The sequence below is a fragment of the Podarcis raffonei genome, chromosome 1, assembly GCF_027172205.1.
Source record: "Podarcis raffonei isolate rPodRaf1 chromosome 1, rPodRaf1.pri, whole genome shotgun sequence".
NCBI lineage: Eukaryota > Metazoa > Chordata > Lepidosauria > Squamata > Lacertidae > Podarcis > Podarcis raffonei.
The window spans coordinates 46,679,032-46,702,724 of record NC_070602.1 but is presented as its reverse complement, the minus strand read 5'-3'; the positions used below and the strand labels follow the sequence as shown (position 1 = coordinate 46,702,724).

Sequence of the window (23,693 nt, the reverse complement as noted above, 5' to 3'; positions counted from 1 at the left end):
ATAAATTCTAAACCAGCGTGTAATGGGAATTGGGGTTGCTTATGCGTAAAACTCCAAACTGCTCCAAGCGGGTTGTATAGCTAAACCTTTCCCTAGTTTGACAGCGCCTTACAACGCGACTGTCTTAATCACTGGCAGAATCCGTCAGTGGGCGTTTCCTGAACTTCTTCCAACATAAAAATTCCTTGACAGCCAGTCTCCGCCTAGCTTCTCTGCGCGGAAGCCTTCTGCGCAGAGTAGGCGTGTCCTGCGCTCTCCCCACTGATCTCACTGGAAGAGTCTCGGAGCCTTCCCTCCGAAGTACTCTCAGCCTCCCCTTTCTTCCTGGTGTCACCTTGGTTTCCTTCCCCAGCGGAAGCTCTCTCTCTCCTTGCTAGTTCCCTCCCCTGCATCATTGGAGCGACTTCCCTCTCCGCTAATCTCTGATGTCAGTTCCCTGACATCCACCTCCCTCCCAGGCCCCTCCCCCTCCCCCGTCCGTCCCGGGGACGGTGAAGCGGGAAAACCCCGGAAAGAGCTATCCTCCTCCTCAGATGATTCTAACACCGCTCTCCACCTGCTGTTCTCTCTTTCCTCTGCCCAATCTCCCAAGTCAGATTCCTCTTCCTCGGATCTCTCCCCTTCCTCCTCTTCTGAGGCGGGAAATCCCACAAACTCTTCTTCATCCTCCGTGTTGCCAAATTGCTCCTCCCAGAACCTCCCTAAGGGCTTGGGCTTCCTTGGGAACCTGCGATGAAACTCCTCCTGCAGATACTCAGCCCTGATCTCTTCTGCAGGAACCCAAGTGTTCTCCGATTCGGGCTCCCCCTCCCACGCCACCAAATATTCCACCCTCCTCCCTCTCCACCTTGAATCGAGAATTTCAGCTGCATGACCACTGAGTTCCCTTTCCTCTACCCGGGGATGCCTGGGTGTTTCTCTTTCTTGTTCCAGAGATTCCCTCCCTTCCCTGTACGGTGAGAGTAAGGACCGGTGGAACACCGGGTGCAGTTTCATGTTGGTGGGCAATTTGAGTCTAAAGGTCACAGGATTAACCTGTTGTGTTACCTCGAAAGGTCCCAATCGCCTTGGCCGTAGTTTCTTACACCCCCCTTTGAACGGTAACCCTTGGGTAGACAACCACACCTGGTCCCCCACTCTTATAGTTTCCCCTTCTCTGCGGTGCTTGTCTGCCTGCCTCTTGTACGCTTCCTTCGACCTCTCCAGGTTAACCTTAAGTTGTTGGTGTAAAGCCTCCATTTCTTCCACAAATTGTTCGGCTGCCGGTACACTTCACCTTCCCCCCTCCTCCCCTGGGAAGGTCCTGGGATGACACCCATAATTGGCCATGAATGGACTCATCCCCGTGGACACATGTTCCGCGTTATTGTATGCAAATTCAGCCAGCGCTAGTTTGTCCACCCAATCGTTCTCCCTTTCGTTGACGTAGCAGCGTAGATACTGTTGAAGTATGCTATTAGCTCTTTCTGCTTGTCCGTTGGTCTCTGGGTGTCTGGCCGTCGAGAAGCTAACCTCAACTTCCAGCCTCAGCGTCCAGGCAGAACGAGGTGATTGGAGACGCTCCTTCAGGTATACTAGGCCGAGGCTGTTTAGGACTTTAAAGGTCAACACCAACACTTTGAATTGTGCTCGGAAACGTACTGGGAGCCAATGTAAGTCTTTCAATACTGGTGTTATGTGGTCTCAGCGGCCGCCCCCAGTCACCAGTCTAGCTGCCGCATTCTGGATTATTTGACATAATGATGTCAGGTAACTGATAAGTGTGCAGTACCATGCACATGCTAAAGTTGACTTATAGGGTGAAGGGAGAGATTATTTGCATAAAATGCAGTGGCAAAGCAGCACCCAGCAAGATTAAGTGCTCCACTCACCAACTGGTGAGTAGAGGATTCAATTCCGCTCTCTGCAGGGATTTACTTTGCTAATGTACTCCCCACTAGTGAAGCAGCACCCAGCAGGATTGAACCCTGCCCATGAGCTGATGCCACCGGTGGGTGTGGTTTGTGGAAAATGTCCTCATGGGCTAAATTGGAACCCCTGATAGGGGCAAGATTGACCTGTGAGCCAGAAGTTCCCCACCCCTGAGCTAGAGGGAGTCCCAACTGGCAAAATGTCAAAATAGGTCTGCTACGTTGCCAGGAATATTTGACAGCATAAATGACACTGGAGTGGCAAAACCCAATGAGGACTGTACCAACTCTAACACAGTATGTGTTTCAAACTGTCACTTTCATAGATATCATCTGCTTTGCTCTCATTAAATTCCTTGAGGTGTCCCAATAAAAAATATTGCACTGGCTGCAGAAGGCATGACTACCAAATAATCTACAGTAATTTATGTCTAGAGGCTATTATTACTTTGAATAAAAGGCAAAAATTAGCTGTAATTGTAGACAACTATACTGTTCCAGGAATGATTTGCATTCATAAAACCAATCACAATACCAAAACAAATTGGTGTTCTCTTGATGAAAAGCTGATATACACCTTTTTATGAAGACATCACTATTGCAGAGTGTTTAACTAGCACCAGGGAAACCTACGTTAAAATTCCCATGCTGCCATGAAATTAGCAGGCACAGTCACCAAGATCTATCTGAGACCAGATGCTATTACCTACCTCACAGGCTATTGTGAGGGGGGAAATGAGATCTATGTATGCTTATTCGAGGTCCATGGATGAAAGGTGAGATACAAATATAATAAATAAAAATACTTTTACATAAAATATTTTTATTAAGTAATCTGAAATAATTTCTAAGCAATAGTTTTCATGGTTGTACATCAGTAAAGGGCATTCAAAACAGTATATTGTACAATATGATAAAGATAAATTACGAAAGATGGGTGATATATATATATATATATATATATATATATATATATATAAACTCTCACTGTTCTGAGCAAGTATCACTGTTAAGAACTGTAAACTGATTCTTCCAGGAAATATCCAAGTGTTAAACAATGCAATCCTGATGAAGGGTTTGTGAGAAGGAAGTCAAAGACGAATGCTTTCGGTTAAATTAGAATGCAAGACAGACTGAGACAGAAAGGCAAAATTTGTATTTAATTGAACCAGTTTCACTAGAGCAATTTTCTTACATTACACAGGCCCATAAATAATGTTTTCACCCCAGATGTTTGATTGTTCAAAGGGCATACAATACTGCTATAGAACATATACCACATAGCTCTGCTGGCTTGCACTTTTGTGTTCTGCAAAAACCATACATGAAATCTCCCAGAATTTATATTGTATGCCATTGCAAATCAAAAGCATGAGTTTACATTTATTCTTGTGCGGCAGCTTATGAATAGTCATAACATACTGGAGTTATGTATAGAGCAGCAGTGTGTCAGTTATACTACTAATGGATGCTGCAGTTCCCAACACACTTAACACATGATTAAATATCATTTAAAGAGCTACACAAATCTTGAGTAAGAGGTTCGTGAATGTGCAATTGTCAGATGTTTCACCTCATTCCTAAAGGCATTTCAGATGTGTGAAGAAACCAATTGTATTGTCATTATTGCAGTTAAAAGAATTGTTCATAATTCTTTTTGAATGTATCATCTTTCTAGGTTTGTCTCTGGATGGCATTCTCTTGCTACTTCAATTTTTTTCCAAGCTTCCAATCCTGTCTAATTTACAGCGTACAAAAGTTAGTTTCACTGTATGCTTTTGCCTCCACAAAATGGCATTTAGAAAGATTCTTGTGGGCTTGAATCTATTTTATTTGAATGGGCATATAGATAATTTGCTTGAAGATGCAACTGTAAAACACTGTCCAGTTTAATTCTTTGAGCAAACTTTGTAAATGTCCACTTCCAATGGAATGTTATTAAATGCATGCATAAATCGTTACATGAGCTTTCTTGTGGACCCAACATTTTGTTTTGGAAATTAACTACTGATATGCTTGGCCTTCAACAAGAACATGGAACTTCAGTTTCTCCATTCAGAGAGCAGAGGTACATTGTTTTTAAATACCACAGGTGCCAATTAGAATAATTGGTCAGGTTTCAATTTATTTCCCTAATGAACAATTTGCATTACCTCCACATGACCTGCAAATAAGATCAGTCTGATAGGACCTATTTAAACAGGCCCTGGTCAGCCCCAACCCACACTAGAGTGCTCTGTTTATGTGATACTCCACAGTAATTATGTTACAACAGGCCCCATGGGAAGTCATCCTCAAACATTACTATCTAGGTGCCCAAGTATTTTCATAAGCTGATGAGCCTAGAAAATTAATAGCAAGTCAGATTTTTAAATTACTATGAGAGGCCAGACTTGTTTTACAAGCAACAAAATACATTATTTGCAGCATAATGTACTGAGTGAAATCCTTTATAAGCTCAACATCTCCTAAGTGTTTGCAATGTCAGATTAGACACTTTAGGACTTGCTGTCTTTTGAGAGCTTACTGGAGTCTGACACTTCAATGAGTAATATACAGTAAGTAATTTCAACCCTTCTATCAGTGAAATTCCTTATATGATTCCAACCCCAGCTCCAATAACAACAGTAAAAATAACTATTACAATGCTTATAGTCATACCTAAATTGCCACTCTTAGGTGGAGGGGGTCCACTGTCAATGCTGCCACCATAACCTTCATTTAGACAATATGGAGGGGCCCAACCATAGTCACAATGACAATTTTTATGAGAGTTGCACATTCCTCTGTTGTGGCACTTTGTTTGATTACAGTCATAGTTCAGAAGGGATACCTTGATACAATACCTATTAATACATATCATGCCATCACCGCATTGTGTGCCATCTCTCACTGCTCCAATATCAGCTATGCCCATTCCACTTGGGTAGTATGTACCCCAGCACAAGTTGTTGTTAACAGGAGTTTGTATTATGGTGTTATGCTCATTCAGATTGGACACTTTATCGATATTTATGCACTGGACTCTTCCACACAAGATACTACTTGTTTCACATTTCTTATAAACATCACCAGGAATAATGCCACAATTGCCAAAGCGGTCACCTCGCGTATTTATTTCTTTGAAGCAATCTAGTGGGGCAACCGTTGCTTGTTTGCCAAATATCATTTTGCACTGTTGAATGTGAGTAGAGCATTTCCCGTGATAGCAATAGGCACCATCATAGCATGGAGCTCCATCTTGCACATAAACATCTTCAGGACACCACTCTGAAATCCCAGTGCAGTATTCAGGAAGATCACAGATGTCAGTCCTTTCTCTACAAACTGTTCCAGCTGGAAGAAACTGACAGTTGGCACAGCATGTTCCAGAAGCACAAGTGGCTCCTGACCGCAACATACAATTCGACTGGCAACATGCATCCAATTCACAATGAAATTCTGAACCGCAATCACATTGTTCTCCGCTCTCTACCACCTTGTTTCCGCAGTTTTCGAGCTCATACAGTTTCTCATGCTCTGGTGGAATTAACAGACATTGTTTCCTACCACTATTCATTAGGGTAGAATAACTATCAAAACTGCAATTGCTAAACTGACTTGTGTTGCTCTGTAATGAAGCCATAATGCAAGAATGCTGACTACAAGTGCAGTATTTCTCATCATGTTGCATGCCAAGGTTATGGCCCAACTGATGAGCAAAAGTTATAGTGAATGAGAACAAACTAGAAGTAATAAATGCCTCGACAGCAGATGCCCAAATGGGATCACACACTGTTCCCACAAATGATAATCCAAGCTTATCTCCAAAATGCTTATATACAAATAAGTGGCCAACATCATGCCTTAGATGGTGGATGAAGGTCGTTTTTCTCCAAGTATTAAAAACATCAAGCAGTTCATCTATACTTTTAGCAATTGCCACGAGGTTCTTTTGTGACCATATTTCCAGTCCAACTAGGACTACATGAATTCCAAGAGGCTTATAGAGTGAATCTGCAATATGGACAATATCCAGTACTTCTCTAGCAGCAAGACTTTCATTTCTGCCAGTATGGACAAACAGCTCATGTTCCACTACAACTGCAACCTTCACATATCTGGCATGTGTCTGCCAGAGTGCTCCCTGGGAACTTTTGAGCTCTACATTTTCTGGGATCTGGATCGTGGCCTCCTGGAGATTTTGATCTCCCTTAGTGAGCCCGCACCTCATGCGGACGGCGCCTTCCTTTTCTTCCAGCCGATAAACCACATGTTGAAAGTTCGTGGGTGCCTGGACCGGCTCGATTTCGTACGTCTTGTTTTCCACCTGCAGGAGGCCCCTAAGGCCTCCTGAGCATGTGCTGACCGCGACCAGAGAGGAGGGCTGGCCTTGCACAAACCCGTGGTAGAAGCAATCGTCCCTGACGAAAGGGTAGTCCGCCTGGAGGTCTCCCTCCTTGCCGTAGGTGAACACCGGGAAGTGCTGAGGCACGAAGCCTCTCTTCTGCCGGAGGTGCACCACGCGGCCCTTCCCCTGCAGCTCCACGAGGTACGTGAGGTCTTGGGGCTCCCGCCCGCGACGCGGCGCCATCCTCCTCGGGATGATCACCTCGTAGGAGACGTATCGGAAGCCCTGAGGCGGCGCCTGGCTCGAGGCCTGGCTCAGGAAGACGCCCGAGGCCAGCAGCAGCCACGCCAGTCCCCCGCCGGCGCCCGGCCCCATATCTCCCCTCGCGCGCGGGCCGGGGGGCGGCCGGAGGGCCTCGCCTCACGCGGGAAGGCGGCAGACAGGCAGGGAGTGGGAAGAAGAAGGACGAGGCTCCTCCGCTGCTGCCGCCGACGCCACCGGCGCCACCGCTGCCCTGCGGGGAGGAGAGCAGCCATCGGTGGTGTCCTCCGCCCGGCGCTCCAGCAACCGTGGAACTGAGCGGCCCGAGAGGAGGGGCGAGCGCGGGAGCCGCGGCGGCGGCGGGGCCGGGAAAACGACGCCGTTCCAGAACAAAACAGTGGCTTACCTGGCTTTTCCCCTCCAGGCGGGGCGCTCGGCCTGATTTTGCGCTCTCGCCGCTGCCCTTCTCCCGCCGCTGGTCAGCCGCCGCGCCGCTCTCCCTCGAGGCTCCCCTGAGAGGAATTCAGCAGGTGCTTTTTGTCCCACGCGCGCTGCTTTCCCGTGCCAAGAACAAGCTCCCCGCGCCTCGTTTCTCCGCCTTCTTCTCAGGGATTTATTCGGAGGGTGTGGGTGCGAAAAATAACAGAAGTCTCTCTGTGGCGCCTGCGTGAACCGAGAGGGCGGCGAAGCACGCGGAGCCGACGTTCGGTGGGTCCAAGAAGGCGGTGCAACCTACGAGGGCGCCTCTGGCCCTTTCCTCGAACAGCGTCTTCGCCTGTGAGGAGGAGGAGCCGTGATTTTGCCGCCAATGGAAGCGTGTAATCCGCCGGGGTCCAAACGGCTCCCAAGGCGGCGGGCATGACAGATTTAAGCTCCTTGGTGGTGGGCGGCATTCGGCCCTTAAGAAACGGTTAGCGAAAGGAACCTCGCCTGGCCGCCCCGAAGCCTCCCGCCGGCGACAAGTGTGCACCCACTTTCTTATTCCAGAATATGCTGCAGCTATTTTTTTCTGATCATTTATAGCCATTTAAACTGTGCTCTTCTCTACATCCATGTGAGATACGCTGAACACTTAACTTTGAAACACTCCATATGCCACAATAAAATGTGTTAGTCTTTAAGATGCCAAAACCCCTCTTCATTGCTTTTGCTAACACAGCTACTGCTCTGGCAATTGTTTTAATATGTAATTTTAGCTGCCCTATCATATAAAAAAGCACATTGAACACTTTCCAGTTTCTAGCTCAAAAGGCTTTGGTTATTTTCAAAATAAGCTCTGCTTTCCTGACCAGCTGCTTAGCTTCAGTTTCAATCTAAAAGGTGCTCAAATTGCCTGTTTGTTTTCCGAGTTGAGAAAGGACAAGGAGAGAAGGGATTTCCTCCAATGCCATAACCACATTTCTCTTCCCTCTCACCCTCCACCCCACCCACAGACAGCCTGGCATTGTCTCAAACATTTACAATCTGATTTTCACCATTCTCTGTACTTTGGTGTCATCTGCAAGCCTGGCTACCTACTGCTCACCTGATTGTAGATAACTTGGAAAACTAAATAGCACCAGTTCTAATAAGGATCCTTTTGGGGGTGGGGTTTCATTTTTTGTGAAAACTTTCCTGTTCTTCAACATTTTACCAGTCCAGAAGAAAATCTGTCCTCCTGTTCCATGGCTGCCAAGTTTATTCAGAAGTCTGTATGTGGGAATGACTCTTCGGACTTTTTCCTATATATATGACACCTAGCATGTCATGCTTAGTAGTAGCAATAGCAGCAAATTCCAGATAATGTAAAGTTTCAAATGTTACACATGAACTCACCAATCTCCTTGGATTAAGGTGATGGTACACCTACTTTGGAAGATGGAACCTGTTCTTCCTTCTTTGAAAGCCAACGGGATGTTTATCCAAGGATTGTAGGATGGTTTAGCTGAGATTCTTGCATTGCAGGGGGTTGGACTAGATAACCCTTGTGGTCCCTTCCAATGCTACAATTCTATGATATGCAGCAGGCAGATAGCAGAAATTTACCCTGACTTTTTGTCTAGTAAAAATTGTCCCACCAGTAAGGTAGTACAGCACATCTAGAGATGCCACTTGCTTTGATCACTGTCTTTGTCCTATTTGCATAGCCAGGCAGCTATCAATACTGTGCAGTAGAACGAGGGCCGGCAACATTAATTTGGACAACTTGATGTTTGTGGCTTCATCAGAACACCATTTGACTTAAAAGGAGCTCACCAGTGATTTTTCATACTCCATCTTCCTATTACCGTATTTTTCACTCCATAAGACACACCTGACCATAAGACGCACCTAGTTTTTAGAGGAAAACAATAAAAAAAATATTCTGAATCACAGCCTCCTCAGGAGGAGAGCGATCCCCTCAGAGGCGTGGGAGGGAAGCTGTGTGCCAGTCAGCCATATGGTTGGCGGGCCACAGCTTCCATCCTAAACCTCTGCAGGGATCGCTCTCCTCCCACGGAGGCTTGGGAGGCTTTCCTTCTCCCCACTTTTTTCTCCCCCTCCCCAAGCAGCACAGGCCCCTTTTCCAGCCGCCTCCTCTCTATTCCTTTTGCCCAAACTCCTCAGCCAACATCTGCAATTTCTCCCCTTCGTTGATGCCTCTCCTTTGAACTCTACCATGACTCTCCACTCACGGCAACCTACCTCCTTTCCCGCTTCTTGGTCCCCCTCCTCTCCGTCCTCTTCCTCCCCTCTCTCAGAAGCTGCCTCTTCTCGCCATCCTCCGGCCAACATTCCCAGAGCCATCAGGGGAAAGGGGAGTCCATTCGCAAAGCCTCTCTCAAAGAGAGCAGCCCAGGAGTGTGGGGCAACAGCGCACAGCTTGCCCACCACTCCCAAACCTTCCCAGGGGAAAGGAGAGGCTGTCGGCAACCCAGGAGGGTGTGGCAATGGCGCACACTGCACTCGGGTGATTCAGCTCCAGGGACCACACATTTGCTCCATAAGACGCATAGACATTTCCCCTTACTTTTTAGGAGGAAAAAAGTGTGTCTTATGGAGCGAAAAATACAGTATCTGGGGCAATGCTAATTACTTAAAAGGCTCAACTTCTTATATATTATTTCTTGCCCTGACATTAACCATAATAAACAGGTCAAATTACAAAAGGCAAATACAATATGATAAGTTCATTATGTGGCCAAGATGTTAAGTGCAATTTATTCTCTCACAAACTTTAATTAGAGGATAATATGGGGTAGAGTCAGGAGTAAATACAATATATATATGTTCAAAAACCAGAGTACCTGAGTTTATTTCAACATTACACTGTACAGTTACGAAAAATTAACAAAGGTAAAACTTTACCGATATATAAAGCATTATGGACTCAAAAGCTTATAAAGAGAGTGATTGTTCCAATTATGTTATTTACTGAGATAGTTACCAAGAAAGTTTTGAAATTTCAGCCTACATTTCACTTCCAATTATATGGATTCTGTAAAACAGTTTTGAAAATATTTTCATCTACTGCCAACACCTTTCTTCAAAGCCCAAAGCATAACTTGCTCATTTCTTCACATAATCCTGCCACACATTTGTTATTCTGTAGTACATGTAAAAAAGAGGGGTAAAAGGAAGATAATGATCAAGGAATTAGCTAGTTTTGCATTTGTTTTTTCTTGATGGTCTTTCCTGAAGCATCTTTTTCCAAGGTCTAAGCTTATTAAAAGAGGACAGGTTTCTAGCCAAAGACATGACACTGGGGGTTAGGTACACTAGATGAAATACAGCCTTCAATATTAAAATAGGGAAAAGGCCAAACTATTTCTTCCTGTATGTAGCTATAGGTTTGCAGCTAACAGGTTTGTAAACAGTTCAAAAGAAAAGAGCCTTGAAATGTCAAAAGTCCACCACACAGTTGTCATTCCTTTCCTTGCTGTATTGCAGTCCAAGAGTATAATCTTCCCTTCTGTCATTGCAGTCTCATCCGTTTCTCTGGCGGTCCTTTGGTGCTGGTGCTCTGTTGGGTGATCTTAGCCGTGTCCTTCTCCTCTTGTTTTGTAGCTTCAGGGGTTGGCTCTGGCTCCTTCTTGATCTGATCCACTGGAAAAATAAAACCAAGAAAATCTAATTCTAACAACTTTATATATCTGATTATTCTGTAAGATTGTTTTCCAATGCAAAACTGCCAGAATAAAGCAGTAACTTGAATTGCTGCATTCAGATTTTCTATTCATATTGGAGTATCATAGTTTCCTGCACTCAGAATGTTTATAAATAAAGTGGTGATTTTTAAGGGTCCCAGCACAGGGGATCTCACTCTATCTTCCCCCACTCACTCTCTATAGTGAACATGACCTTAGATAGTGGCAATATTCTCTTAAGCCTCAGCTGAAGGAAAACTGCAATGTCTTTGGATTTGGTTCTGTTTAAAAACAATGACTGAATTCTCACCTGGAATGGGTTTTTCTCCAGACTTTTGCTGTGAAGAGGAAAAAGAAAAACAGTCACTAATAAAAAAATACATGCATCTGGCTTTGGCATGATCTTGCTATTGTCCTACTAAGAACTGCTGCCCTATATAAAAAACCATTTAGTTGATTTTTTTAATTAAAAAAAATCAAGTACAGCATGTCAATTAGACAACTTCTGTCTATGTATATGCTTGTTGACACTCTCAAATAATAGGTTTTTGAGGCAGAACTTAATCTTGCAGAAGCCAAATCTATAGCCTTGTGCAATGGCTTTCATTACACAAGAGATTTCCAAATTACATTTTTGCACAGGAAAATCAAGTTATATCACTTTTAATAATCACACTTTAAAAAATCAAGTAACATATGAAACCAGCTAACAAGAGATGCCCCCAGGTATAGGGCAGTATATAAATTCAATAAATAAATAGGCTGAAGATGCCAACCATAACAGATGCCAACCTTTAGGCTTGAATGACAGCTCTAACACCTACAGTACATAACCTTAATACATCCAATAGTTGTACAGTGGTACCTCTGGTTACGAACTTAATTCGTTCCGGAGGTCCATTCTTAACCTGAAACAGTTCTTAACCTGAGGTACCACTTTAGCTAATGGGGCCTCCTGCTGCTGCCAGCGCACAATTTTTGTTCTCATCCTGAGGTAAAGTTCTTAACCCGAGGTACTACTTCCAGGTTAGCGGAGTCTGTAACCCGAAGTATTTGTAAGCCAAGGTGTTTGTAACCCGAAGTACCACTGTATTATCAGTTAAAGTGTTAGCCCATCTAATACCTGCACAAACTTCGGGGGAAATTTTTGCCTCAGATCTAGGAGTAATGCATCTACACGTTGTCTCTGGAAAATGGAGCTTGGTTCTTCCTTTTTTTTGGCTTTGGGTTTGGCTTTATCTGAAAATAATTTAGAGATTGTAATGAAGCATCCCATCAGAACATAAACTTTTAACTTTCTTTTATCTGTCCATTCTTCATTTACAAAATAAAGCTTCTTGTCTTCTTTGGTTGGTTAGTTTTGCAGCAGAAGTTAACATTTAATTTTCTACAACTTTCCAGAAAGGTTTCTCCCTTCTGCTTACTTTATAGCTTCCCTAAGCTCCTTCAATCGATTTGGTATCCCTGCAGAATTAAATTAATGTAAGCTTTCACTTCCACCAACAGTGCCCCATCCTACATGCCCAGACACCTAAAATGACACTGTGTTGACACCATTACTTTTCTGGAATGTTTTAACTCTTTCCAACTCCTGTGGTACATTCATTCATTCATTCATTCATTCATTCATTTATAAACCAGCAGAACAGACAGGCATTTCAGAGAAGTCAACACACCAAGCCCAAGCCCACAATTTCTATCAAAGGAGAAACAGCATGTATTTTAAAGCCTAGAATGCTACCTCGTTCCTCTTGATCTTTGAAATGCCACCAATAGCCTTTCGAAGGGTGATAGCGGCAGTAGGACATGGCTTCTTCAAAAGCTGACTGGATTCCATGTACTGCACTGAGCTTGAAAAAAATAAGTTTGTAACAAGATACATGATTTCCCACATTGTGCTATATTTTAGCCAGCCAACTCACAAAATAAATGCCATTATACATAGGTAGTCCAGTACTCTGAGTTTGGGATGGAATCTCCCTGTACCTTCATGCACAGAGGCTGGAAGATTGGGAGGGGGATTGAATAATACCATTGAGCCAGATCTTTCACTTAGGAGGTGGGAACACATGGAGTAAATGCAAGGTAGTCTGCACATGCTCAGAAGTAATTTCTCTACTACATATACATCTTCAGGGATAAAATATCTCCATCTTCTGAAGTTAGGTAGCTGGTAACCATTGAGGGGGCCTTCTGAGATGTGGTACCCCACTTTGGGAACACTCCCTCTAAGGGGGGGAACCTATTCTGATACAGGGCATATTCAACCTTAAACTTAAGAACAAGACACCATTCAAAAGTCAACAGTCCAGAACAACAATAAATCTTCTTCCTACAGCACATACATTTTTCACAAAAGGTGGAGATCCTTTTTTCACACATTTTGCCCCCAAACCTGAGGACAAACAAGGGAAAAAACCCCCAAAGCACTTGCATTGCTAATATCTTCATTATAAGAATACAGGACAGAGACTTACCACTCTGGAGTTTACAACTGACCCCAAGTCAGGGGCCTGATAAATCACTCCAGCAATAATGTAATAATCAGCCAGTGGGGTAACTAAAAAAGAAAAGCACAACATTAGTTCAGCTACCAAAACACTAGATGAACAACTGTCATTGCAAGTGTATTTGGTACATCGGTCATGGGACATTCAAGCCTACTATCCAAAATCAAGCAGAGTGCCTAATTTCTCTCATATGTGGATCACACACACATGGCCCAGTAGGGCTCAGTTTGTGGGGGCTCAGTCTTCTTCCACTTTTTTTTACTTTTGAAGCAAGTATTGGGGAGAAAAACTCAATGGTTAGAGCAAATCTCAAGCCATGATTAAAACATGAAGAAAGCCGGGGGGGCGGGATTGAATGCCTTTCTCCTCATACTTTATTGCCAGCCCAACACTTGAGCAAAATAACGTGGGAAAGAAAACATTTTGAGACTGTACAGTAATACCTCCATGAATGTCCGCCTCGTCTAGCGTCCATTCTGGCAAACATCCGTGGCAAACCCGGAATTACCGGAACGGGTTACTTCTGGGTTTGCAGCTTGCGCATGCGCAGAAGCGCTAAATCACACTTTGCGCATGCACAGAAGTGCAAACTGCTCTGTGCACTTGCGCAGGCGCGGCGCTTTGCCCTGCGTCCTTTTTGGCTAGTGGCAGGGGCTCCGGAATAGATCCTGGTCGCAAAACAAGGTACGACTGTACAGGCAAGCCTCAACCTGAGCTGTATATCGAGAACAAGGGAGAGGAGTATTCCTCCCTGTGTTTAGTGTGTGTGTGTCCCCCCCATTTTTTAAAAGGGAAAACATCCACCTACGGTAGCCCCCTGCTATGCTTTCATCACATACCCGTCCATGTTAATATTGTCTCCAAGATCTCCTACATGGTGAAGATACATGGTGTCTTTTCATGCCTTTACCTTTTTATTAAAATACCTTTTTATTTTCCCTAGCCCTTTAAAAAAATCTGCTTTTTTTAGTCTGCTCTTGGCAATATTGCCATGCTGCATTTTGCTTTTGTTCTTTTATCCTTGTTACTTATGGGTATTTTTATTATTTCTTTTATTATGCGATTGCACTATCCCCTGCCCTAAGAGAATTTTTAAACTGAAGGTACAAGCTGTAAAACTATAGAAATAAATGAAATGACTGTTTAATGGTTTCAAACATTATGTTCCTACAGGACTGCTTTGTGTGCATGTAGTCCTTATTGTAAGTTCTTTTTTAAAAATCCTGTTACTTTTCTTTTCTTACATTTTTCTGAACACCTGGGGAGTTTTTAAATGAAACATGCAAATATTCACTAGGAAAAGGAAAAGAAACCTGCATCTGTGTCTGGATTATATCCTTGCAGACTACAGACCTTGTTTATATCTGAGTGTGCACTTGTAAAATGAATTTTAATGTTATTTTATATCTGGCTTTTACTTTCACTCAGTCACAGTATATGAGATAGGAAATTGCTGCTGTACTGCTCTCCAGGCTGCACCTGTTTACACTGAATTGCATTTGCCATTTTACTGCCCATTCACTCAACTTGGAGAGGTCCTTTTGGAGCTCTCTGCAATCCCTTTTTGTTTTAATGACCTTAAGCTGTTTTGTACCATCAGCAACCTGGCCTCTTCACTGCTCACCCTAACTCTGGGTCATTCACAAACAACTTAAGAAGTTTAGATTCCAATACTGATTCTTGGGGGACTCTACTTTCTAGATGTCTTTATTCAGAGAACTGTCCATTCTTCTCTGCTTCCTGCACCTTAACCAATTCCTGATCCACAAGAGGTCCTTTCCTCTTATTCCATGGGAGCTAAGCTACTCAGGAGTCTTTGGTGAGGTATTTTGTTAAAACGTTTTGAAAGTCCAAATGCACTGTGTCAACTGGATCACATCTATCTATATGCTTGCTGACACGCTCAAAGAACTCTAATGCATTAGTGAAACAGAACTTACTCTTCCAAAAATTATTAATGATATTTTACAACTGCATTCAGAAGTTGTTCTGTTTGTTGTCACATCACCTGGTTTTTATTTATAATTATATATTGAGTTATATACTGCAGGTTTTGTTGTTAAGATTGACTATACAGTGGCTTATTGCTCAGTGGGGAGGAATTACTCCTCTTTACATACAGAGGTTAAACATCACAAGCATACATAGTTATAACAAGTCATCAAAACTGCTAAAAACCTAAGACTGCAAATAGGCATGTTTTTACCAGCACTATTTGCCTTTTGCCCCAAGAGGGCATTCTTTTACTATTTCAAAAAGGAAATTAGACCATAAAGCAAAATTCAGGAAGAAAATGTAACCGCAACATGAATTCTGGGAGCTAACATTTCTACCTATGCTTCTGTGAACAGGAAAACAAAAGCAGGTGGAGCATTCAGAAGTATGAATAGGCTATGATCCTTTCCTGTGTGGGCACAGCACTAAATACAGGATACTCATTTCTGTCCATCCCCCTGCCCCCCCAAAAAGCCACAAGCTGATATGAGGAATTGGAGGTGGAATTTGCACTTTCTGTATGCCCAGATTCCTCCCCGTTTGCTCAAGATATGAGAGCTCCAGAGGGAGGTTCACTTGATCAAGCAGAACAGAAAGCCTGGATGGGGATATGCAGAGACCTCTTGTTCTTCAAAAACAACAAATCACTTCCTGTATGTGCACTGAGGGGAGGTTGGAGAACATAGCTTTGCTTAGCCCTGTGAAGATTCCTCTGTATGTGAGCACTGCATCTGCACAGGGAAGCAATGTACCCATCCTTTTTTTTGTTATTTGTTTCCATCTTGTCCTCCACAAAATACTGTACAAATCCTTACCATGCGTCGGACTCTGTCTTTGCTGCTTACGAATAATGAAGAGAATTGGCTCTTGTGCATGTAAAAGGATATATTCCACTCCAACCATTTGACTGAAAGAATAAAGACAAGACTGAACAAAGAGATAAGACTACTATTTATTGTAGAGGCTAAAGAAGCCAACTGAAAGTACAGGTCTCTCACTGACTGATCAAACCTATAGAATCATAGTATTATAGAATTAGGAGAGACCCAAAAGGTCATCTAGTGCACACTTCCAAGTGTGCCCCCTCTTGGACCAAATCATGTAATGAATTGTCCTAGATCCTAGTAATTTTCTGACAGTCACCTGATGGATCTATTTGCTCTAAATCTATCGGCTTTCATACTGCTGTCCTTAATAAATTTGTCACCAGCTGGACTCCCACCAAATTCACCAATAGCTTAACAGCACCATAGGTAAAGGGACCCCGGACCGTTAGGTTCGGTCGCGGACGACTGGGGTTGCGGCACTCATCTTGCTTTACTGGCTGAGGGAGCCAGCGTACAGGTTCCGGGTCATGTGGCCAGCATGACTAAGCCGCTTCTGGTGAACCAGAGCAGCGCACGGAAACACCATTTACCTTCCTGCCGGAGCGGTACCTATTTATCTACTTGCACTTTGTGCTTCAGAACTGCTAGGTTGGCAGGAGCAGGGACCGAGCAACGGGAGCTCACCCCGTCGCGGGGATACAAACCACTGACCTTCTGATCGGCAAGCCCTAGGCTCTGTGGTTTAACCCACAGCACCAGAGGATGATTTAAAATCAAGTGTTCATATTTGGATTTGATTAGTGTGGTTATTGGATTCTGAATCTCTGCAGGTTTGGAAGTGCAACGCTATAAAGGATCACAGCCACAAATTGTACTAACAAGGATTTCATTAGGAAATTTCAGAATATTCAAAAATAAAAGAGTTATCTTATTGTACAGCATTTTCAGAGCAAATAGAAATAAAAGACAAAGGAGGTTTCAAGGTAACTGCTTACTAATGACACCACTTAAATTGCTCTCTAGGCTCTTTTCCCAATGTAAAAAAGAAACAGTGCTTGCTTCCTTGGGCTCATTAGTATGTCTTTCCCAATAAATATATTTGTTCATTGTTTATTTTGAATATACTTAATAAAGCTATCCTTTAACAGCAATAGATTATCTGAAACAGTTATGATGCTCTTCATTTTGAAATGAATTTTAATTTAACATTAATTAAAGCAATCTTTTATAGCTCCAACTTTAGTTGATGTTAAAATAAGCAAACAATTGTGTTGCAGAGCATTCTATAATCAACAGGAAGGTTGTCAATTTCTCATATGCATGGAACAAAATAGATTACAAATGTAAATGCTTTAATCACTTTTGACACACAGTATCTTCTTAGTCATTCAACATCTACCATTTCAAAACAGAATAAGAAATTTTCAGAAGACCACCAGTTAACAGGCATTTATCTAATCTTACATAAGCCAGAATCATTGAACCCATATTTCATCCACAGCACAAGACAAATTGGGTAATTGTCTTCTGCTTATATAAAAGGGCAGGGCAAGCAGTTTAAGTGAATCAGCTGTCAAGGCAAAATAGGGACAAAGAGAGGGGGAAAGTTCTATCATCTCTGGCTTTAGTACTTCAATTGCTGGTAGTGTTTACTTTTCACAGGTGACAACTACCATTCTAAACCTTGTTTTATAACCGCAGGGGGAAACTTTTAGTCTCAAAAGCCCAGATCCTCCTCTTTCCCCACTCCAGCGGGCCAGTTGTGAAAGGTGGGCTGGACTATCCTTCTGTCAATCATGTGGTGGCATAATTACATCAAGTGACTGGTGTGTGTTTAAGTCCCTTGCATAATGATTCCAAAGCACATGACAAGCAGGTGGCTGTCATGTACTTGGAAAGAGCTGCACTAGGAGCTTTGCCATCATTTCTCACACTCCAAGCAAAGAGCTAGCAAAATGCTTCACACAGCAGTTTCCAATCACCCATCAGGCAGCTGGTTGTCAGGAAACTGGAAACTGCTGCAGAACAGGGCTTGCAGGCAATGCCAACTAACATATATATGAAGAGAGCTGAAGCACTTGGCCATGGTGTGCCTGAAACAAATAGGACCAAATAGGGAGACCTGCTGGGATGAATCAGATCTGTAGGCTGAACATTCCCTATTCCTGTTTTATAGGATTACTTTACCAATGTCTAGCAGTAACTTACTTTAGGTGATCCAGCGATAGCCTTTGCATTTTGACCATTTCATTGTTGCACGTTCGATCATAGAATGGGTTGCTACGCTCTGAGAAATAATCCAGCACACTTCCACTGTTTAATATTGGAATCCAAGCACTATCAACCCAGGAAATTCCCAAGAGATTATCTGTAGGAGAAAGGGAAATGAATGGTTAGTACAAGTATAGTTACAATAGTGAAAGTCTTCATCAGTGTGAGAGATTGTCTCTCACTGGTCAGCTACTGCCCACCTTAAGCCGGGCAGCCCTGGTCAATAAAATGCTGGTCTACCACTATCCACCTGCTTCAATGGGTGCTTGGAGCTCAGAGTATGGCAGGATCCCCAAGGACCTGCTCTATGGGGAACTGGTTTCAAGCACCAGGAAGTTGGCAGACTTTCTCTAAAGGGTAGTCAATCTTTCAACTTTGTACAAAACTTTTGTTGTTGCTGTTGTTTGTTGAATTTGTATACCGCCCTATACCTGGAGGTCTCAAGAAGGGACGAAGCACACAAGTTTTAAAGGTGAAACAGTTATTTTTAAAATGTAATGTAGAAAGTAAGGTTTGAGGAAGCACTAAATTAATATGCAGAACATGTCCTCTGTGCTGGCTTTGATATGGGGTTTGCAGCAAGGCAAGTGTAGCGATACTTCTCAATGCTTAAGAAAGTGGATGAAGAAAGTTTGGAGCCAAAGCACAACCATTTTAAACCACAGTGGGAATCACAGAAGTTCCACTTGACTTCCAATCAGTGTTAGAAACTGAGATATGAAAGCTAAGCGCTAAATGGCACCTTAAACCTATGTTATGGGCCCAACAATGGAATATCTAGGCACATATTTTTATAACTGGAATACAAAGCTGAAAATGAATGAACTGAAGCTAAAATCTTAAATTCATTTTTCACATGGTCTAGTCCTCATCTGAAGGCTGCAAAAAACAAAGCCATGCTTCCCCTGCCTGCCCTCCTAATATTCTTAAGAGGGTCTCTTCTCCAGTCTTCAGAGAGTAGCCTACAAGTGGGGAAGCAGAAAAAAGTCCTCCTTTCCTTCCACTGTGCAGTTTTAATCTGAAATATTAGGTGCAGTACTGCACCCAGAGCTCAGAAACTGCTTGCTCTAATGAAATTCTTTTTTGCAAAAAGCACTTAGAACAATGGGAGTTTCCAACACAGCTTCCAATGCAGGAAATGTATCCATAGTGCAAGATAAAAGGGTATGCAGAAGTGTCAGAAATGATGCAGGAACATACAGTAATATGTTTCCACCAATACTACTTGCAAACCCAGGACTTCCACTGCAACTATTCTAAGGTGCATGTCTGACTGGAGAGGAAGTTTGAGTGAACACAGATTGATTGCAGTCACAAAAACAAATTGGTTGCAAGAGAGCTCCTGAGATGAGATGAGCACAGATTGATTGCACAGTCACCAAATAAGCCCAAATATCACCTCCGTGTTGCGTGGGTGCTCAGGACTCAACAGTTGACAGCTAGGCCTCAGGATCTTGCACTCAGCCGAAGCCGTGTGGCATGTTCGACTTCTGAGGTGTGTTTGAAAACTGAAGCATTTACTTCCAGGTGTACAGCGTTCGTAAACTTAAATGTTCGTCAACGGAGACGTTCGAAAACCGAAGTACCACTTTACATTTTTTCAGCAATCTTATAGAAAGCATATCTAGATGCTTAGGAAACCATGATTAATGCAGCATAAATAGGGCTATGAATAATACATATGCTGCATCAACAATGTGCTGCTCAAACTCTTGCATAAAGCAGAGGCAAGCAAAGAGATGGTCTTATTATTATGTAAATGTGCCTTACTCCATTCTACTGCTATAGAGAAAGGTTTCTCTCAATGCAGCAATTTACCTTCTTTCATAAAAGCAGATTAAAATGTGGGAATTAATGAAACCACAGATGCCACAGATTCAGCAATACCTATCCTCAATATTTTTTTAGTATATCTGTTCACTGTGGGCTTCTACCCATACAGTGGTACCTGGGGGTTAAGTACTTAATTCGTTCCGGAGGTATGTACTTAACCTGAAACTGTTCTTAACCTGAAGCACCACTTTAGTTAATCCTGCTGCTGCTGCGCCGCTGGAGCACGATTTCTGTTCTCATCCTGAAGCAAAGTTCTTAGCCTGAAGCACTATTTCTGGGTTAGCGGAGTCTGTAACCTGAAGCGTATGTAACCTGAAGCGTATGTAACCCGAGGTACCACTGTAGTACAAACTAAAATACAGGAACACTTCAAAAAGTCACTCCTTTATCTTCAAGTGCAATACAAGACGGGGGAAAGCATTCCCACATTAGGGAATATCAGTGGAAACAATGGAACCTTTCCTGTGAAATTAATTAATAAAGTAGGAATCTGCCTGCAGTGGAAAATCTCCACCTATACAGCACGGCACGAAGCCACTGCCATATGCTGATTTCGCAGACGTAGAGGTTCAGCAACATATTAGCATGACACCTGCAAAAATCAGTGTCAAACAGAATGACTTGAAAAGACTAGCTTTGACTGCTATTTCTAAATACTTCTTAAAGTAACTACAGTGGTACCTCTGGTTGCCAACGGGATCCATTTTGGAGGCCCGTTCACAACCTGAAAAGAATGCAACCCACGTCTGCACACACACGGGTCATGATTCACCGCTTCTGCGCATGATGCCATTTTGTGTATCTGCGCATGCGCGAGCGCCGAAACCTGGAAGTAACCCTTTCCAGTACTTCCGGGTCGCCGCAGGACACAACCTGTAAACGCTCAACCTGAAGCAAACATAACATGAGGTATGACTGTACAGTCATACCTCGGGTTGAAGTAGCTTCGGGATGAATATTTTCGGGTTGCGCTCCGCGGCGACCCGGAAGTAACGGAATTTCGTCGCTCGCGTATGCGCAGACGCTCAAAATGATGTCACGCGCGTGCATGGAGGCGGCAAAAACGCAAGCCGCGCACGCGCAGTCGCGTCTTGCATTTACTTCAGGGTGTGAACGGGGCTCCGGAACGGATCCCGTTCATATCCAGAGGTACCACTGTATAGCCAACTCAAAATGACTAAGAAATCCTAATCAATACAATCGTACCTTGGATCCTGAACGCCTTGCAAGTTGAACGTTTTGGCTCCCAAACGCCGCAAATCCAGAAGTGAGTCTTCTGGTTTGCAAATGTTCTTTGGAACCCAAATGTCTGCCATGGCTTCCGACTGGATGCAGGAGCTTCCTGCAGCCAATCAGAAGCCGCACCTTGGTTTCCATACATTTTGGAAGTTGAACAGACTTCTGGAACAGATTCTGTTTGACTTCCAAGGTACAAATGTAATCATTCTCTTCTTCTTTGAGGTGTCAGAAGTTCAGTTTTAATCATTTCAAAAATAAACATTAAGCTTAATGCCTCAAAGTTGTCTGCACTTCAGGTTATTCTTATAACAAAAAATGATGCAAAATGGGAACATGCCATCCCACCCCATTGGTGTCCCACCCGGTGTTAGAAAATCAGATATATAAGCTAATTGCCAAATGGTACCTTAAACCCGAGTTGCGACTGCCACAATGGTATGTCTAGGTGCCATCCCCCGCCCCCCGTGGAGATGATGATGATTCATTTCATTTCTATACAGCTTTATATATTTTTTAAAAATCTCAAAGTAGTTTACAACACACTAAAACACTTTTTAAAAATCAGAAACAAAAACAAATTCAAGCTTCAAGGAAAGTATTTCAGATCCTTCTCTAAGTGACATTTTGCTTTCCCCATATTTATTTGCCTACTTAATTTATATACCTGCCCCAAAGCAGAAGCACTCTAGGAAGCCAGTGTGATGTTGTGGTTAGAGTGTTAGACTAGGATCTGGGAGATCAGGGTTCAAAGCCCCACTCAGTCATGAAGCTCACTGAGTGACCTTGGGCCAGTCACAGCCTCTTAACCTACCTCACAGGGTTGTTGTAGGTATTAACTGAGGAGCAGGGGAAACCATGTATTCCTTGGCGGGGGGGAGGTGGGATATAAATGTAATAAATAAGCTCTTTTGATTACCTGCGTAAGAAAGGGGAGGCAGTCAAATGGAGATGTCAGTTGCCAACTTGGCATCCAGATATCTCCACATGGTCATAACTGGACCCGCACTAGTCGCAAATGGATATTAATAATAACAATAAATCTCATCGGGGGGATGGTACCTAGACACTCTGTTGTGGCAACCATAACCTAGGTTTAAGGTGCTATTCGGCAATTAACTTATATATCTGAGTTTATAACACTGCAGGCAACATGCCACTCTAGGTAGAATCTCAAGGATATATATAGTCCTCATGTAATGAAATAAAACTGAGAAGAGTACAAACCCAGAAATCCTTTCTGATTCAGTTTCAGTCTTTTTTTGAAGTCATCTGAACCTGGTGACTATTGCCACAGTGTGGAGTAGTGAACACGTTATTCGCTATGAAAGACCTGTTTCTTTTGAATTTGTCCTGAACCTCCTGGCAATTTCATTAGGTGATCCCGAGTTGTAATGTTATTAGCGTCTTTCCTTTCCTTTCCTTGTTTTGTCTACTCTCTCGATAACAGAATAATGTCTATAATTTCAAAAGCCCCAAAGCCACTAATATCGCTTCTAATCTCAGCCGAAGATCGGCGCAATGTTACAATGTCTTTGGGCGCAGGACTTATTGGGAGTCTTATTAAAAAAAACGACGACACTTGATTCCACTGAGTCTTTAAAAATAAATAAATAACTGGAATTACTTTTATTCTGCGACTCCCACAAAGGTTTCGTCCACTCCCTCCTTTCCAGTCCTATGGAGACGACAGACGCCTGTCGACCCTGCTTTCTGCATCTGCCTCAGGGGCCCTGGCGGACATGGATGGCAAAATGGAGACACACGGGGCGGGAAGGGAGCCGGGAGTCAGTGGCCTGTCCTTAAACAAGGTGCCTAAGCAGATACAGTAAAGCAAAAGAATCCAGTCTCCATTACCTCGTATGTCCACCGCCGCCATGGTTTCAGCGCCGCGCGTCGCATCCGCCCCGGCGCAATTCTATGACCTCACCGCACCATAGAGAGACGTTGCCTAGGATGCCGAGCCTCGGAGATGAGGAGAAGCGAATGGCTAGAGCGGCGACGAGAGAGCCGAGCGGGGAGTATGCGTAGTTGTTCCTTCAGCGACTGAAGGACTAAGGCGGTTGTGTTTTGGGGTTCCAGAAGGATTGCGCACCCCTGATGAGCGCTAAAAAGCAAAGGGGGTGAAATATAAATTTAGGAGTGAAAAGTAAAGGGTGTCTTTTTAAGGATTTACATTAAAAAAGTTTAAGGATGCGATTCTAGCTCCACACACGGGAATAAGTCCCATTGGATATCAATAGGATTTACCTCTTGAGTCGACGTGGTTAGGATTGCGCTGAAAAGTAAATCACACACACCAGCGCTTCAAATGCAACACATATGAAGTATATAGTTGCATAGTTGGTTGCAAATCTAACCCGCCAAAAAAGAAAAGGCCAACGTGTATGCTTTCAACAGCACATTTACACTAC

General features: G+C 43.3%; 2 protein-coding genes across 4 annotated transcripts; both read right to left on the bottom strand.

The window, feature by feature from the left end:
- Positions 1–3,047: 3,047 nt before the first annotated feature.
- LOC128411957 (disintegrin and metalloproteinase domain-containing protein 21-like) lies at positions 3,048–6,921 on the bottom strand. The gene has a single exon (XM_053384615.1). The coding sequence runs from the start codon at positions 6,613–6,615 to the stop codon at positions 4,504–4,506; it is 2,112 nt and encodes a 703-aa protein (XP_053240590.1). The 5' UTR covers positions 6,616–6,921; the 3' UTR covers positions 3,048–4,503.
- Positions 6,922–9,746: 2,825 nt separating this feature from the next.
- Positions 9,747–23,232, bottom strand: MED6 (mediator complex subunit 6). 3 transcript variants are annotated; one of them, XM_053384629.1, is made up of 8 exons: positions 23,137–23,232; positions 18,148–18,307; positions 15,928–16,019; positions 13,085–13,167; positions 12,349–12,457; positions 11,731–11,846; positions 10,918–10,945; positions 9,747–10,566 (listed from the first exon to the last, which is right to left on the bottom strand). In XM_053384629.1, the coding sequence occupies exons 1-8, from the start codon at positions 23,156–23,158 to the stop codon at positions 10,436–10,438; spliced, it is 741 nt and encodes a 246-aa protein (XP_053240604.1). In that variant the 5' UTR covers positions 23,159–23,232; the 3' UTR covers positions 9,747–10,435. The 3 variants fall into 3 exon arrangements, with proteins under 3 accessions (XP_053240604.1, XP_053240613.1, XP_053240621.1); XM_053384638.1 differs by lacking the exon at positions 23,137–23,232 and adding an exon at positions 22,199–22,280; XM_053384646.1 differs by lacking the exon at positions 11,731–11,846 and having other exon boundaries at positions 10,414–10,566.
- Between the last annotated feature and the right edge of the window lie 461 nt (positions 23,233–23,693).